Source organism: Dromiciops gliroides, chromosome 1 (genome assembly GCF_019393635.1).
Source record: "Dromiciops gliroides isolate mDroGli1 chromosome 1, mDroGli1.pri, whole genome shotgun sequence".
Classification (NCBI taxonomy): Eukaryota; Metazoa; Chordata; class Mammalia; order Microbiotheria; family Microbiotheriidae; genus Dromiciops; species Dromiciops gliroides.
The window spans coordinates 546362735-546380969 of NC_057861.1; the positions used below are offsets into that span (position 1 = coordinate 546362735).

Consider the following 18235-nt stretch of genomic DNA (forward strand, 5'->3'; position numbering starts at 1 on the left):
GTGCATTCCTCTCACCTCTCAATTTTACACTAAAGATGTCATCATGGGGCAGTTGGTGACACAGTGGACAAAGCATCCACCCTAGACCCAGGGGGACCCTAGCCAAAACCTGGCCTCAGACACAAGACAGTCACCCACTGCATGACCCTAGGTATGTCCCCCAGATCAAATGTTTTTATGGTTCTTTAGGGTCTTGTATTTGAAGATCAAATTTGCCATTCAGTTCAGGTCTTTTCATCACGAATACCTGAAAGTCCTCTTTTTCATTGGAGTCCCATTTTTTCCTCTGAAAGATTATAATCAGTTTTGCTGCATACATGATTCTTGGTTGTAATCCCAATTCCTTTGCCCTCTGGAATATCATATTCCATGCCCTCTGACCCTTTAATGTAGAAGCTTCTAGATCTTGTGCTATCCTGAGTAGGGCTCGACAGTACTTGAATTCTTTCTTTTTGGCAGTTTGTAATATTTTCTCCTTGACCTGAGAGCTGTGGAATTTGACTATAATATTCCTGGGAGTTTTCCTTTTGGGATCTCTTTCAGGAGGTGATTGGTGGATTCTTTCAATTTCTATTTTACCTTCTGCTTCTACTGTCAGGGCAGTTTTCTCTGACAATTTCTTGGAAGATGATGTTTAATTATTGGTCAGGTAGACCAATAATTTTCAAATTATCTCTCCAGGTTCTATTTTCCAGGTCAGCAGTTTTTCCAAGAAGATATTTCACATTGTCCTCTATTTTTTTATTCATTTGGATTTGCTTTATTGTGTCTTGGTTTCTCATAAATTCACTGGCTTCCATTTGTTCAATCCTAATTCTTAGGCAATTATTTTCATCAGACAGCTTTTTCATTTGGCTTTTCAAGCTGTTGACTTTTTTCTCATGTCTTTCCTGCATCACCCTCATTTCTCTTTCTATTTTTTCCTCTACCTCTCTAACTTTATCTTCAAAGTCCTTTTTGAGCACTTCTATGGCCTGAGACCAATTCATATTTTTCTTGGAAGCTTTGGATGAAGGGGCCCTGATGTTGACATCTTCCTCTGAGGGTGCACCTCAATTTTCCTTGTCACTAAAGAAACTTTCTATGGTCCTCACCTTTCTCTGTCTGCTCATCTTGCCTTTCTTTGACTTGACTTTTAGCTCCTTAAAGTGGGGAACTGTTTCCAGGCTGCACTATCCCAACCTTCAGGAGGTCGCGGGTGGTATGATTTAAGGAGGAGCAGGTTCTTCACTTGCCTGGCCTGTTCCCTGGTCTATAGATGACCCCAGACCAACTTGCTAATCAACCAGCCTTGTGTGCCTGTGCCCCTTCCCCACCTGGGCCACTGCTACTCAAGCTTACCTCCTGGTTCCCAGCAGGGGTGAAAAACCCAAGTTCTGCCTCAGCACCAGTAGAGACCCCTGTAATCTGCTCCCTTCCAAGGGCTCAGCCCTCTCACCAGACTTTGAGCTCAGTTCCAGACGACACTGGCACTACAGATGATTCAGAGGCTCTGGGGGTCTCTTTCTCTGGCGAGGCCTTCCTGGGACTGGTTCTATGTCAAAGTGACCTTGGGGTTGGGCTCCACTCCTGCCCCAGGACAGCAGTTCCCTCCTTCTGACCTTCCAAACTGTTCTTGGTTAGAAGATGATTTCACCACATTCTTCTGTGAGTTTTGCTGCTCCAGGAATTGTCCTATGGCATTATTTGGATGCTTTTTGGAGCAATCATGTAGTGAGTTTGAGAGCTCACTGCCTTTCCTCTGCCATCCTGGCTCCACCCCAGAAGTCAAAGGAGGTGTTTTAGACAAAAAGGGCCATCCATATCCTTCACATCATATTGCAGAGATGGATGGCTATTTGACTTATATGAAGAGTAGTGGTCTCCAAAGTATAGGCTATGTACTCAAAATAGCTTTTCCTCACCTTGACTTCATATCCATGGAGAATGATAGTGCTAGTGTTTTATACCTTGCACATAGTAAGTACTTAAATAATTGTTGCGGTAAGATTAATTGAATTGAGAAGAACCTCTTCAAAGCAGAAGCTATGGCCAGACCTCAATGGGGCAGGGCTGACCCAAAGAGGTAAGCAACTAATCAGTCAGTAGGTAGGAAGATTGATCATGTTTTTCACCTCCTGATGATAGCCAATCATGGGGGCTTGTCTCAAACACAATCATATCTACTCTTATTCCTTAACATTTCCCCATTCTATTCCCTCCTTCTATTCTGCAAGCTCCCATCTTTCTCCTTTCTGAGACAACATCGACCCTTTTGGGCAGTTATATCATAACCATAATTGAGGTACCTACAGCAGCAGCTGTAATAGATGCCACTGCATAAATTAATATCTCTTCCTCCTCTTCCTCCTCCCCCTCCAGCATACTTATCCCCTCTCCCCTAAATTACCTCAAGAATTTAGCAGGTGTCCCTTGGGAGGGTGATATCTGTGTTCCATGGTATAAAGTTCCTCTTCCTCTTCATTATAAAGCAAAATGAGACTCTGTAACTTCTACCTATTCTACCTACTCCCAATTCTGCCCTCTGTAATTATACATGTCTCCTCCCTCTCCCACATGATAAACATTCTCAAGATATGATCTCAGTCCCCATGAACCTCCAGGTTTCTTAAATGGGTCCTGAAACCAAGCAAGGAAAATGAGAAGGAAAGTATCATGATTCTAGTTAGGAGATAGTAATGGCTCATATTTATTTAATGCACTATATTAGGCACTTTACATACATTATCTAAAATGCTTCTCACATTAACCCTACAAGGCATGAACTCTTATTTTCATTTTACAGATGAAGACTTGATCAGGTTCACATAACTAGTAAGCATATGACATAGGATTCAAACTCAGATCTTATTGACTCCATGTTCAGCCTTCTAATTGCTGGACCACACTGCCTCCCACTAGGGACCACAGTGAGAAGATATTTTTAGGGATTCGTGGTTAAAGATAAACAGTCTGATGTAGTGGAAAGAACATTTGACTTCCAGGAAGGAGACTTGGCTCAGTGTTAGCTATAAGATTCTGAGTGAGTCATTCATTTTACCCCTTTGAGTCTGTTTGCTTATTTATAAAACAGGGACAATAAAACCTGTATTACCCTAACTCACAGGGTTCTTAGTAACAAAGTGTCTTGTAAATGCTATAGAGTATAAATGTGAGGTAGCATTATTATGATTATTATTGTTGTCATCACTGCCCTCTTTTGTCTTTCGATTTCATTTGTCTAGGAAGTCCAGCTGTCTGGGTGCATCACTTATCCTGGGTCATAAAGTCAGTAGCATTTAACTAGGGCTTTCCAACTCTAAGGACAGCTTTCTCTAATCTAGCATATCAGCTGCTTTTCATAATAAGAGCAAGGGGGCAGCTAGATGGCACAGTGGTAAAGCACCGGCCCTGGATTCAGGAGGACCTGAGTTCAAATCCGGCCTCAGACACTTGACACTTACTAGCTGTGTGACCCTGGGCAAGTCACTTAACCCTCATTGCCCTGCAAAAAAACAAAAACAAAAAACAAACAAACATAATAAGAGCAAAAAGAAATTCAAAAACTCTAAGAATAACATTACAAGTAAACCCAAATAAAGTTGCAATGTAAATAAAGGGGAAAATTGCTGGAAAAAAGCAGAACCAAAAAAATACTGACAATATCAAGGCAGCAAAACAAATAGCAAATGCAATAAATAAAATTGGCCTTGCCTTGCAAAAAGTTAATACACTTTATTTTCCTTTTTTTAAATGAATAGGTTAAAAAATAGAAGAGTGAGGATGAATTGATAGCTATAACCTAACACTTGTTAATGGGGTTTTAAAAAAGTGTCTGTGGGGGTGAAAAAAGGAAAATCAGGAATCCTATGAAATTAAGCCATGGGCTTAATTTAAAACCCATGGGCTTTCCCTGGCATGAAAAGCTGGGAAATAATTCTGTGGTTCTTCTGGGGATGGTATAAAATGTGCTAAATCAACACCTCTGACTAGAAATGAGCTGTCATTTCTCTCCAAATACACACCTACTTAATAATTCTCCAACTAATTAAAGCACAGCATGAAAGTTCTTTTGACAATTGGGTTAAAAGGTTGATTTATTCAAAAGAAACAATTCAGTATTCTCAGCCTTGAAGTTTTCTCTCTCAAACCCTAGCCTACACAAAAATGTATTATTCTAATGCTGCTATAAAACCACTGAATCTTCATTTAGATACAGTAGGTTATCATTTTTACAAATTCAAAATAAAGGTGATGCTACCACCCCCAATGTATAGATAAAGCAGCTGTCTACACAACAACAAAAGAAAGCTAAGTCTTATCAACCTGTGATCTTGAGGTACAAGGTAGAAAATCCCTGAATGAGAAGGGCCCTCAGAGATCACCCAGTGCAAACCTCTGACTTTATAGACTAGGATATTGGACACCAGTAAGAAAAAATGATTTTTATAAAGTTATCTAGGCAATAATAATAATAATAATAGTAATAATAGTTAACATGTATATCTATATGCACATATGTATGTGTGCATGTATGTACAGCTCTCTCAGGTCTGCAAAGAGCACTTTATATACATCATATCATCTGTTCCTCACTACAACCCTTTGGTTCAGTAGCAGAGATAAGATTTGGACCCCATTTCTGACTCCCCATTCAGTGCTTTTGTCAGTATACTACAGAAGTGATTACTTGGGTCCTATAGATCCAACCCTAGTCCTCCGTCACTTTACAACTCAAAAAAAGTTCAAGGCAGTTTGACGGTCAATGTGTTAATAACAGGCTCCTCACTGGTTAATAATATAAGCTGAGAGCAAGAATTCAAGGAATCAAGCTGGGGCCTGACCAAGGTGGAGAATACTTCCTGCCCCAGAATCCTAGCCTGGCAATAGGGTCCCTGCATAAAATATATAATTTGACAGGATCACTTATAACTAGTAAGCCCCTGGTTGGACCCTGAATTATCCTTGGTCTAGAGGACCCCCAGAAAATGGGATTGCTTCCTCAGGGCTATTATAAGAAAAATGTCCAAACCTAAGTCTGAAAGCCCCAAGTGGGCCAATAGCTTCACACATTTTTACTATTCTATAGTGTGCTCTGGACCTCCTAGTTAGTCTTTTTTAATGAGTAAAGCATATTGAACATCTACTGACTCTGGTGAGTTGTTTAATTAATGTCAAACATTAATCTTTTAAACTTTGATGCGTTTACAAAGATGTCATCTTTTAGAACAGTTGGCAAGAGCTGATTAAGTAAGATGGTGTTGGTAAGTCAACATATGAAAGTTAATGGAAATCACTAGTTCTCTGATAACTCAGAGTGGAAGAAAAATTGTAGATCCCAATTAATCTCATTATAGGTGTACACACTCAGGTCATGGAGAAGGAAAAGCAAGGAAAAACAAAAAGAAAATAAATTTTCAAAGGCATTTTAACAGTAAATAAATGTCATGGATTTATTTCTCTTCTTCCTTGCAATATATTTAAAGGAATTTCAAACCACTGAGTATCATGAGAGTCATATTTAAATTTAATATTTGTTGTTGTTCAGTCATTTTTCAGTCATATCCAACTCTTTTTTACCCCATTTGGGGTTTTCTTGGGAGGGATACTGAAATGGTTCGCCATTTCCTTCTCCAGCTCATTTTACAGATGAAGAAACTGAGGCAAACAGGGTTAAGTGACTTGCCCATGGTGGCACATCTAGTAAGTGTGACCCAGCACTCTATCCACTCTGCCTCCTAGTTACCCCTTTGAATTTAATATAGAGGCAGTGTTTTCTATGCCAGTTATTAGGTTAGTACCCTTCATTTACTTTTTTTTTTTTTTTTTTGCAGGGCAGTTGGAGTTAAGTGACTTGCCCAGGGACACACAGCTAGTAAGTGATAAGTGTCTGAGGCCGGATTTGAACTAAGGTCATCCTGAATCCAGGGCCGGTGTTCTATCCACTGTGCCACCTAGTTGCCCCTTACTTTTTAATAAATGTATTAATATCTTTTGTTTTAACATCACCTTCCATTCAAAAAGAAAATAAAAATTAAAGAGAGGGGAAAAGCAGTTTGGCAATAATAATCAAGTAAGTCAGTATATGCAAAGTTCTACACTCAAGTCACCCACCTCAGCAAGGAAAGGAGGAAACTGGTTTGGTTTTTTTTCATCTCTTCTTTGAGGTTAGGAGTAGCCATTACACTTGGGCAGTATTCAGTTTATTTTTCATGGTAGTTCTCTTTCTTTCTTTTCATACTGTCATAGTTATTATATATTATTTCCCTAATTCTATTAAGGTCAGTAAATTTGTCAAAAAGCATTTATGAAGGACTTACACTTTGCCAAAACTGTGATAAGTATTGGGTACACAAAGAAAAGCAAAAACAGTCCCTCTCCTCCAGGAATTAGATTCTAATGGGGGAGCCAAGAGATAAATAACTAAGCATATGCAAGATATATGCAAACTAGACCGAAGGTAACCCAGAGGAGAAGGAACTAGCAGTAGCAGCATAACTCCAAGTACAGAAGAGACCTCTTCTATATTCTTCATATTCATTATTTCTTATGGTATAGTGATGTGCCCTTGGATGCAGCAAAGTGTCATATACTGCTGCACATCACTCTACTTAAAAGGTTTTAAAGGAACAAATCTCATTCATATTACATAAACAGATAAGAACACAAAAGTTGGTATGTTAAGACTATCTGGGTTTCCAACAGCTAGTTTAGTATCTGAATAGAAGGAACAAGCATATGTCTAAGTCCACAATGTACAAATGTCTAACAATAAATATATAGAATATGTTTGTAATGCTAATTATAAAATCAGAACCACAATAAAACATTCACTCAAAATAGCCTTTCACATACTATGATATTTCTGTTAATGCATCTGGTTAAAATATACTTTCCTCCCAGACAAGTTAGGACATTGGTTTCTGTATGCAAAAGCAATCTCATGCTTTTAAGTAATCTCTGAAAGTCTACAAGAATAGAAAGGTTAAGGAGCTGGTTGGTGTGAGGTCACTGTTATGGATAACTGAAAATTACTTGAATCAGGCAAAATAAAAATGAGAAGTGTACTATACTAAGAAAAGTACATTAAAAATTCAAAATTTCTACCAGAAATAAAAGGAATACAATGATGACAACCATTATAATTGAACAATCTTCCAACTCTTTGCAAAGTACCTTGATAGAACTGCTTTTTTTTTTGGGGGGGGTGAGGAAATTAGGGTTAAGTGACTTGCCCAGGGTCACACAGCTAGTGTTAAGTGTGAGGCCAGATTTGAACTCGGGTCCTCCTGACTCCAGGGCCAGTGCTCTATCCACTGCGCCACCTAGCTGCCCCTGATATAACTGCTTTTTTGGTTGGAGTGGTGAGGAGAGAATGTACAAACCAGGGAATTATCCTGCCCAATAACTAAAGGATAAAGTCAAAATTCAAACAGTCTGGTATTCAAAACCACATTGGATTCCCAAACCATACCTCCAACAATGTTTTCCACAGCTCCCCTCCATAAACTTTCTGGTCCAGACAAACTGACCTATTGATTGTGTCCCCCGGATGTGTTTGTGTGATTCTGTTCACATCACTTTCCTATCCTGTTAATAAGCCTGCTGTTGGGACCACCCACTCCTTCCCATTTTTTTCATTTATCTAAATCTTCTTCCTTCAAAAGCATGCCTGTGGTATCACTTGTTCAGGGAACCTTTCCTGACTACCCCAACTCCCAGGGAGCAATCCCATCTCTAGATTCTTTTTTCCCCCCTCAGACCTGATCTATTAATTATATTGGTATAAGAAACTCCTCTACCTGTACAGGTGGGAACTTGCTTTGCAACTTAGAAGCTTGGAGAGTCATCCAGAGCATTAAGAGATTAAGTGACTTTCCCAGGGTCACAAAGTCATCATGTGCTAGAGGCACAACTTCAACCCAGGCCAACTTTCTATTTATTATTACATTATGGCTGCTCTGAATTCTTTTTATTAAACTCTGAATTCCTAAAGCACTCATTAAAGCATCACTCACTTAATAAATTACCTTGCTGTGCAGTTTAATGAAGAAAGCCAGCTGGCTTTGGACCCAGCCGACCTCCATTCCAATCCCACTTTTGACAGGAATTAGCCATGTGACTACAAATCATATCACTTACCTGAACCTCAGATTCCTCTACAAAACAGGGATATTTATCCATGCACAAATCGCTTTACCTGCCTAAGCTTCAGTTTCTTCTTTCCTAAACTGGGGATGCTTATGATACTTTTACTGTCTACTTTAAAAGTACCCTGTAGGGCAGCTAGGTGGCACAGTGGATAGAGCACCGGCCCTGGAGTCAGGAGGACCTGAGTTCAAATCTGGCCTCAGACACTTGACACTTACTAGCTGTGTGGCCCTGGGCAAGTCACTTAATCCCAATTGCCTCACACACACACACACACACACACACACACACACACACACACACACACAATGTATTTGGGGCAGCTAGGTGGCGCAGTGGATAGAGCACCGGCCCTGGAATCAGGAAGACCTAAGTTCAAATACGGCCTCAGACACTTAACACTTACTAGCTGTGTGACCCTGGGCAAGTCACTTAACCCCAACTGCCTCACCACAAAAAAAGTACCCTGTAAACATCAAGGTGCTATATGACCTGAGTCATAATTATTATTTAAACTGTTAGTCATTCTTGTACCAATGTATGTCATCTTTCCAAATATACTGTAAATTCTTCAAAGTTCACAGAGTATATCTCATATTTCTCTGTATTCCTAATATCTTGCAGAGTACCTTGAACAAAGGAAGCACCCAATAAATCTTCACTGCATAGTATTATGGAAAGAGTGCTGGATTTGGAGCCCAAAGACCTGGGCTTGAATCCCCCACTCTGCAGTAGCAGAAATTATTATCTCTATGACCTAGTAGAAGTCATTGACTGGGCAGCTAGGTGGTACAGGGCAGCTAGGTGGTGCAGTGGATAAAGCACAGGCCCTGGATTCAGGAAGACCTGAGTTCAAATCCAGCTGCAGACACTTGACACTAGCTGTGTAACCCTGGGCAAGTCACTTAACCCTCATTGCCCCGCAAAAAAAACAAAACAAAACAAAACAAAAAAAAGAAGTCATTGACCTCCTCTGGGACCCATCTTCTTCATCTTTAAGATAAGAGGTTTGGGGTAGATGACCTTAAAGGTTTATTCCTACTCTAAGCCTAATCTATGTTATTCATTCATTGGTTAGAGCTAGAACTAGAATTCAGATCCATCCGATTTTCCCATGCCAGCTCTGCAGTGTATAGGAATGCACCCTCTAAAATAAAAGAAAATTCTTAGCAACTGGTCCTATAGGGGACAGTCACATTTATCCAAATCCACTTCTATTCACAGAGGCTTCCTCTATACTGGATTATGCCACACTGATCTTTCGATCTCATGAACATCTGTCAGACTTGGGCACAGGCCTACTACTTCTCTAAAAGATCAGAACAGCAACTAGCATTTACAAAGCAAATTGATAGTACTTACTCTTCAATCTGAAAAAATAACCTGGGAGGTAGAAAAATGTTATCATACTAATTTTAGCACATACCACACATTGTAATTGATTCAACTGTAAGTCTGGAGGCACTTTATTTTTTTTTTATTTTTTAGTGAAGCAATTGGGTTAAGTGACTTGCCCAGGGTCACACAGCTAGTAAGTGTTAAGTGTCTGAGGCCGGATTTGAACTCAGGTCCTCCTGACTCCAGGGCCAGTGCTCTATTCACTGCGCCACCTAGCTGCCCCTTATTTATTATTATTATCATTATTTTTTTTTAGTGTGGAGGCACTTTAAATGAAATAAAAATGTATTTTGAAAAGAAGTCAGAATTACTCTTCAAGATTTCTTCTACATACAATCACATCTGCTACTGGAGATCACTGCAGGTCTCAGTGTTATTTATAGTAACCTCTGTTCATAGAATTTATTTAAAAGTTTTATCATGTGCTTTCTGAGTCACAAAGATTCAACATCAAACCAAATACAGTAATTGCACATTAGTCTTACCAGATAGCCCCTCCAGAATGACTGGATCATGAGGGTTGCTTCTTCTTCTGATAGCAGGAGAGAGAGAGGAATTGGTGGTCTAGGACTAAAAAATATTAAAATGGTTACATTCCCATTTATCCTTCATTCCATGAAATACCTTTGACAGTATAATTGTAATTCTCATTAAATGTCCTTACCCATCTCTTAGAATGCCCCTATCCATTCTTAGAAACTAACAATGCTATTTGTGAAAGAAAATTGTTGTTTTTGTCACTGTTGTGTATTTTTTAACTCAAAAACAAAAAGTGGAATTTTGTGACACTTTTAACCAATGTTATATTAAACAGCTGAAAATATACTTTTCCTTTAGAGAATTCATGAAGCTAAAATTCTATTTCCTTACGTTGCTAGCTGAGCAAGATAACTGCTCCTTACATAATATTATATAGATAAAATTCTAGAATCAAATGAAACTGACTTTTCTAGACAATTTGAAACCAGAAGAACTCTGAACTCATTCTAAATTTCTACTGAAGGAACCCTAATTAAGTACACAGTCTCTTTTCTGCTAGTACTAAAATAGAACTGTCTACACATATAATTTGGATGTTTTCTGGATGAATTGATTTAAATTCTTACATATTCATAAGTTAAGATCCATTTCCCCATATTAATAAGCTATAAAGCATCTCAAATGCCCTGTTAGTTAATAGTGTTAAGTCACAGGGGGGTATTTATCTTGACTACTGTATCACTCAGTAGCCATAAAATATTTTAAAATCATATTTTCTCTTGGGTTTTGTTATAAAAGACTTACAGAGGCATTCATCATTGAGATGCTACTCTATATCTGATTTAATAAGGTATGAAATTAAAATCTGCATTTCATTCAAGTACACAAGCACACATATCTACAAGGACTGAGACTTTTTGATGTAGAGAAAGAGAAATAAGCAATCCCAATTACCAAAAGTAAATTGCATTTAGAAGATACAATTAAACATGGAATCTGCTGCAATAGACTTGCAAGAAAGTGATTGCATTGTCTCCCAGTTCCAAAGCTTTTTTTGACCAAAGCCAAACCAAACCAAACCAAACCAAAACTCAGCTAAACTGGTCAAAGAGATGGACAATTTCTGGGCTATGCCAGATATTTTGAGCAGTTGACCGTTTTCCACTTAACTTTAACCAGAATTTTTTTTTAAAGAATTAAAGAATATATAATAATACATATTCAATTTGGTCCATTCCAGAATCACAGAAATCAAAAACAAGAATGATCTAAGAGGTTATCTGGTCCATTTCCAGTCAGTGCTCTGTGTGAGTGTGTGTGTGTGTGTGTGTGTGTGTGTGTGTGTGTGCGTGTGTGTTACTATTCTCTGACTTCTGTGACTAGTCAAATAATTTAAAAATGATTGAGTGATGGGGTTTCTGCTGTTTCTTTATAAAAAAGTGTTCCACATTGAAAATAATCTATATTTACTGCTTCCCTATTCCTTTCCCACTTCTACCCACTTACAAAGAGAGCCAACCATATATAAACATGAAGGTTCACTCAACAAACCATTATGGAGAGAAGGAGAAATGGAAAGAGCAAGTCTAAGAGGTAAAACAGAAGCAAGCTATCAAGAGCTTATTTCCTCAGTTGGATGTTGCCATTCATCGCCACCACGATACATATTTTATTCCACCTCTGTGAAGACACATTATTTGGTAGAAGTGGTATGAAGTCCTTCTGAAGTCTAGTAGCAGCAAAAAGTACAAAAGTGAATTTCTAGTTCTAGTTTCTAGTCCTTTGCTTTCCTTCATTGAGAAAATATTCTTGACAATGTAGCCTGCTTCCCCCTCAAATAGAGGCTCCTGAAAGCTATACCTAAGATCAAGGCACACCATGAGCTAATGTATTTTTGCTATACCAAGGAACACATTAACTTAAAACACAGATATTTAATTAAACAGAATAGTAAGGTAAATAACAATAAAAATCTCATTTGTTAGGCTGCACAACTCATACTCTTAGTGCTGGTCCCAGGTGGAACATCTGGCTATCCCTGGAGTTGCCATTTCTAGTTCCTCTGCTGAGCTGCTGATGTCATCTGCTGATAACATCTAGCAATGCTGTCTGATGGGTTGCTTTCTCCACTGTGCTGCCTTCTGCTAGTTCTCCACTGAGTCCCAATGCAATAGGTTGGTTCTCCCCTAATTACATTTGCTTGCATGCCTCTTCTTCACAAGATAGTGTTGACAGCTCTTTTTGTGAGTCTAGCTCATACCCTCGAGACTATCTCAATTATTTGGAGTCAAATCCACAGCTATACTCAGCATAGCAAATATCCTTTTATATCAAGAGTTAAATGTGATGCAGTGGGAAGACCGCTGGATTTGGAACCAGGGGACTTCAATTTGAATCTCAGCTCTATCACTTAGTAACTGTGTGACCTTTGTGTCTAAAACAAAAACAAAACTCTTCTAGAGGCCAAAGTCAGATCTCCCTTTTGTGATTTCCCCTTTTTGGCCATCCTCCTAGGCTTGAAAACTGGGGGTCATCCTTGACTTTGTCTTTTCTTTCCAAGTCTAGTCAGTTTTCTAGTTTAGCATGTGGTGGTGCAAAAATCACTGGATTTGGAGTTAAAATACTTAGGTTCAAATATCCTTTCTCCTAGTCAGCCAGTTGACAAGCATTTATGAAATGCCTACTATATGCCATGTGCTGGGGTTACAAAAGTAAAAGACAAGTTCTTGCTTTCAAGGAACTCACAGACTAATGGGGGAGACAGTGCAGAGGATAGATTTGCTACATAAATAGTATAATGTGGGACAAATAATTTAACCTCCCTGGGCACCAATTTCCTCACCTATAAAATTAGTGGATCAGACAAAACATTCTCCAAGATTCCTTTCAGCTCTAAATCTAGGACCCTGTGACAAGTAGGAAGCAGAATCTGAAGCCAGCACTTCCCTGGCTCCCATGTCCATTCACCATCCTGCCTCTCAAAAACAAAACAAAACAAAACACCCAAGTGCTACCATATGAAACCATTCATTATTAACTCTGCTAATAGTAGCTAGTCTATAAACCAGGAAAAATTTAAGACTGGACATTTAGTCTGAATGAAGGGAATTTATTACTGATCTTTTTTTTTTCTGAGACTTCCAGTTTTCCTATTTAAAATGTTTTTTGATATCTGATCATTCACAGAGGGCAAAAGTATTATTACTTTATATGATTAGAAAGAGAATGGGAATTTCTAATTTTATAACCCATTGCTCACATTAGCCAAAGGACTTTCACTACTAATAAAACACTGACGTCTTTTGTATATGAGATAAAACAAAATGAGATTTCTAAGCGACTTTTAATCAGTAATGCAAGTCTATACCACTATTGACAACACTGCTTTCATGGTTAAATAATGGAGAGCTTTCTAGTTTATGAACTAAGAATAAATATGGGAAGGCCAATATAAATCAGGCAAAATAGAAAGGACTCAATCTTCAGTAAAGTAGTCACTAACAATTATCCATCATTTCAACAGGCCAGCTTGAAAGAGCAGAAGTCATGCCAGTTCTGGCTTTGTCCTTTGGAATAGTTGCAACTGGCTTCAGGTCAAATAAAAATAGAGTATAAGCAACATCACCCATTGACAGTGAAAGAGATTGGGCGGGTGGGGCACAGAGAGCTGTGAATACATCACAATCAAGGCAGAAGACAGTTATAATTCTAGATGAAAAATTACATCTGACAATTCCAAACCAAAAATACCTGCATGGTCATACAATTTCATAATATTGCTGAGCATGCTTTCACAAAAAACTATTTTAGTGGCATCAATTCATTTTTGAACACTTTCGCATCTTTAAACCATTTCCAAATGTAAATAAAACAGGCAATGACTAGAAAAATCAATAATATAAAAAAGATGAGATTTGATTTTTGAATGAAAGCACCACTGAGCTATCTGGTCTTGACTTATTTTTAATTTATTTAAATTTATTGGCAACTGTGTGCATACAGCTGATGCTTAGTAAATGCTGAATCCAAATCACCTAAAGCATTCAAAGGAAGAATGCCATAGCTCACATATATTGTATTAGAAAAGAATCAGAGAGGTTAGATGAAATCTTCTCTATCCAGCTCTAGATCAAGTAGAACATTTCCATTCAAAAACTTATTTAAAGAGAATAAAGTAGGAAAAAAAAAAAACTTCTTCCAGGATCCTGATACTACACAATTGTGTATACACTTAAGTGGTTGAGATTCTTTTGTTTTGTTTTGTTTTAGTTTTTTTGGTCAGGCAATTGGGGTTAAGTGACTTGCCCAAGGTCACACAGTTAGTAAGTGTTAAGTGTCTGAGGTCGGATTTGAACTCAGGTCCTCCTGAATCCAGGGCTGGTGCTCTATCCACTGTGCCACCTAGCCGCCCGAGTGGTTGAGATTCTTTTCTTCCAACTTCCAATCAAAACCAAGATGAAAATCCATAACTGGAAAAAAATTATCTTCTACAACACTACGCATCAACAATCAATTAATAAAGTCTTACTCTTACAAACTTTAATTTTTTTATTTTTACAATTATTCTTTGAATATTTAAAATTAAACTGGATACATTTTCATCTATCATTTATTATTCACTAGTAAATACACTGCATAGCCATTACACTCAATCATGACTTGTTTTTCAATATAGTACCTCTGAGGTTTTCTATTGTTGTGTTGAATTCTGAGTTATATATGAACAAAACATTTGTTGTAGGTATAGTAGAGCCTATTTGAATTTGTCTTTTCAGATATTCTAATAACTGATCCTTAGGATACTATAACAGAGGCCTTTCAGGCCCAGATTTCCAGAGCATGCATGGTAATTCCAGCAGTGAGAAGAGAGTAACTATTAGAGATCTTAGTTATGAGGAAGGGATCTTCACTTTTCACTAATCTCCACCCTTGGAGACTGCCAAGCAGTTATTACCCCAGCAGCAAGCTGAATCATTCCCCTAAACAGAGAACATGGTACCATTTTATCAAACCTATAATTGGAAACAGTTTCTGTCTCCAGATAATAGTGTTTAGTAAATAATGCACTGCATACCGTATGATCTCTCCACAGCTTTCAGGTATTGTAGTATTATAAGACGTGCTTTGGATAACTTGACAGTTTAAATTAAAAAAAAAAAAACATGTAGGCAGATCCATGAAGGGGGCAGAACAACTGGTATTTTGCTGAATTGAGAAGACATCACATTTAGAGGACACTGCAGTCCTTTGGCTGCTTAGTTAGCAAGACTAACTAGTTAGGACAGAAAGCTACCAGGTAGAGGGCTGGAGTGAATTCCTTCCCTGCCCCATCTTTCTTCCCCCAGCCCCAACAGTCAGCTGGCATCCTAGGGTCTTTAGTTCCCATTTAACCCCTTTCTCTCAATTGAGGAGACATTCCATGCTGCTTGCCCTAGGTGCAATAACTCCTAGTTATGGCTCAGTACATCAATATTAGAATATTTCCCTTTCTTGGTTTTTTTCAATCATAAAAGTATTTTATTATTTTCTGGTAGCATGTAGAGATTATTTCCCTTTCCCGTAACTGGTTAGCACCTGACTTAGGAAAACATTGGTAGGGTATTGTTACTATGCTTCTTCTATTTCAATAAAGCAAAAATTGTAGGGCCTTTTTGAGAAATATTATCATCTTTTGTGACGTAGAGGCTAATCAGACCTAAAGTAGAGGCTTTTAATCACATGCAAAAGCTTTAAAAATGTTGTCCTCTTGAAAATACTGAAATATATCATGTAAAAAGTACTTATAAAAACCTGTATGACTTGTAAAGTACTGTTTCCCTGAACATTTTTTTTCTTTGTTTATGAAGATGCCACTATTGACCCAATATAATAGGACATGCTTAAAGCTGTTGGTTTTTTCAGGTAATGGAAACAGGTTTTTTAGTGAGCCAACTACATTGTATATTTTGGTTATTAGTTATTTTCCTTCCAAAATTCATCCCCCCCTCCTAGTTTTCTAGTTCTTTCCAGAACACCACCATCCTTCTCATCTCTCAGGTTTACAATCATTGACATCATTCCCTGAATTTCCCTAGTAGAATATAAGCTACTTGAGAGAAGATACTATTTTTCCTTTTGTCTTGTAACCCCAGTACCTAGTATATTATCTGTACTAGACTCTGGGTAATATTCAATAAATGCTTGTTAGATTATATGAATATCTGTGTGGTGGTCCACAGCATGATGAATGGAATGAGTTAGTGAGCCAAAAAGTAGGATTACTTGGTAGCTTCTGCAACATACCAAGGTAGCTATGAATCATGTGTGCTAGTTCAGCCCTCAGGCACTTTAGGGATGGTAAAGCCCTTGGCTGCTTCTGGGCAGTTATGTGTGCCTCACAGCTAATGTATTCGGGAGCTTTGGGGATGAGGAAGCTATTCCCTTATTGGTCACTCAGTAGGTCAATGACTCAGTGGAAATGATTCCACCCCTCTTTTCTTCCACTGAAGTTCTATGGGAAGTAGTGATCTTGGGTGAAAAAAAGGGACTGCCCTTCCTCCATTCAAGCAAAACCAGAAAACCCTGGGCACCCGACAAGTAAAATTCATGACCTGCTTATGTAAGTCTGCACTGGGTTGTGGGCTACTTGTTCTGCATTTGTTCTTTCCTGAGTACAGGTGACCAAACAGAATTCCAAGGTAGCTATCAGTGGTCTTGTTGGCAACCTCATGAGAGATTTATAGATTCTAGCTTCACAGTTGGTGCTGGCTGCATATTGGGAGTAGTCTCTAACAACTCTAGAAGAAGAAGATCACCCCCTGGCCACCCTTGGCCTGGAAATCCAGAAAACACAGACTTTGAAGGAGTCAATTCAGAATTGAAGTGAAATATAGCAGTCCTGAAAACTTCATGTTGTGTGTGATGTTTATGTCTTAGTCCCCTAGGAGAATATTACTGTAGTATTGCTGCTGTCCAAGTCTCTGTTATTGTGCATATGTGACAGCCTTCTGTAAGTAACATTTTTTCTGTATGAAAGAAATAAATAACTTTCCCATACCTAATTTATGTTACATGGTGAGTACCTTTTTACTTCCCTCTTTGGGGAAATCTTAGATATGAGCCCAAACTAAGGGTTTTTTACATTTTTTTTATTATTTTTTTTTTGCAGGGCAATGGGGGTTAAGTGACTTGCCCAGGGTCACACAGCTAGTAAGTGTCAAGTGTCTGAGGTCAGATTTGAACTCAGGTACTCCTGAATCCAGGGCTGGTGCTTTATCCACTGTGTCACCTAGCCACGCCCCACCCCACCCCCAACTAAGTTTTAAGAAATTGTTCCCGGGAAGTGCTGGGGGAGGGCATATATATAGCCAAGGCATATAAGAAGTAGAGTCTGATTCTCCGGCCCTTCTTTTAGGTGGATCAACTTCCCCCAGGACTGAACCCATGCAAGATTGCATGACTGGGTCCAGAGCAAATGGTCCCCTTAGTAAAGATAGAGTATAGTGTTCTAGTTCCCTTGAGCCCAGAAGTGGTTATAGTGGTTAGATTACCATATTGCTTTCCAAGAATATTCCCATGGTCTACAATTCCCTCAGCAGTATATGAATGTATCTGTTTCTTAATAACCCTACCCCTAATGAATTTTGTCACTTTGATTAATTTAGGGGTCTCCAGGCATGATTTAAAACATTTCTTTTGGTTATGCTGAAGGGGATTTTCTAAATTGGCTCTTAATGGTTAACATTCCTACTGTGACATCTTTAATACATTCTTCAGTTCTATGTAAATACAATTATACAGTCAGAGTGAGGAGAATGTCAAGCAATCCTTCCTTGTATGGCACAAGTAGACTAGAAAATGTGGGTGTTACATGAAGATCAATGGAAAGAACTAGGGGTATTTAGCTTGGGGAAGAGAAGACTCAGGAGAGATGGTTGTCATTGCAGAGATGAGCTATGTTCTCTCCTTGATGCCACAGGACAGAACTGGGAAGCATGGGTGGAAAGTGCAGAGACAGATTTAGGCTCCATGTAAGGAAAAAGCTTCAGAGCAATCACAGCTGTCCACAAGTAGAATGGACTGCTGTTCCCTCCACTGAAGGATTTGAGGCAGAGATTGGGTGACCACTTTTCGAGGTGGAGGAGGTTCCTCTTCAGGTAAGTGTTGGGCTAGATGATGTATGAGGTCCTGGTTAGTAACTGAGATTCTGTGACCCTATAACTGTGACCCTGGCATATCCTATGATATA

At 38.6% G+C, this 18235-nt stretch overlaps 1 protein-coding gene across 3 annotated transcripts in view; it reads right to left on the reverse strand.

Moving 5' to 3' along the window:
- IQCK (IQ motif containing K) overlaps positions 1 to 18235 on the reverse strand; it is a 138272-nt gene that overhangs the window by 64441 nt on the left and 55596 nt on the right. For all 3 annotated transcript variants that reach the window (XM_043978078.1, XM_043978077.1, XM_043978076.1), the window contains one exon: positions 10014 to 10098. In XM_043978078.1, coding sequence (XP_043834013.1) covers positions 10014 to 10098 — 85 coding nt within the window. The remainder of the gene's footprint in view (positions 1 to 10013; positions 10099 to 18235) is intronic.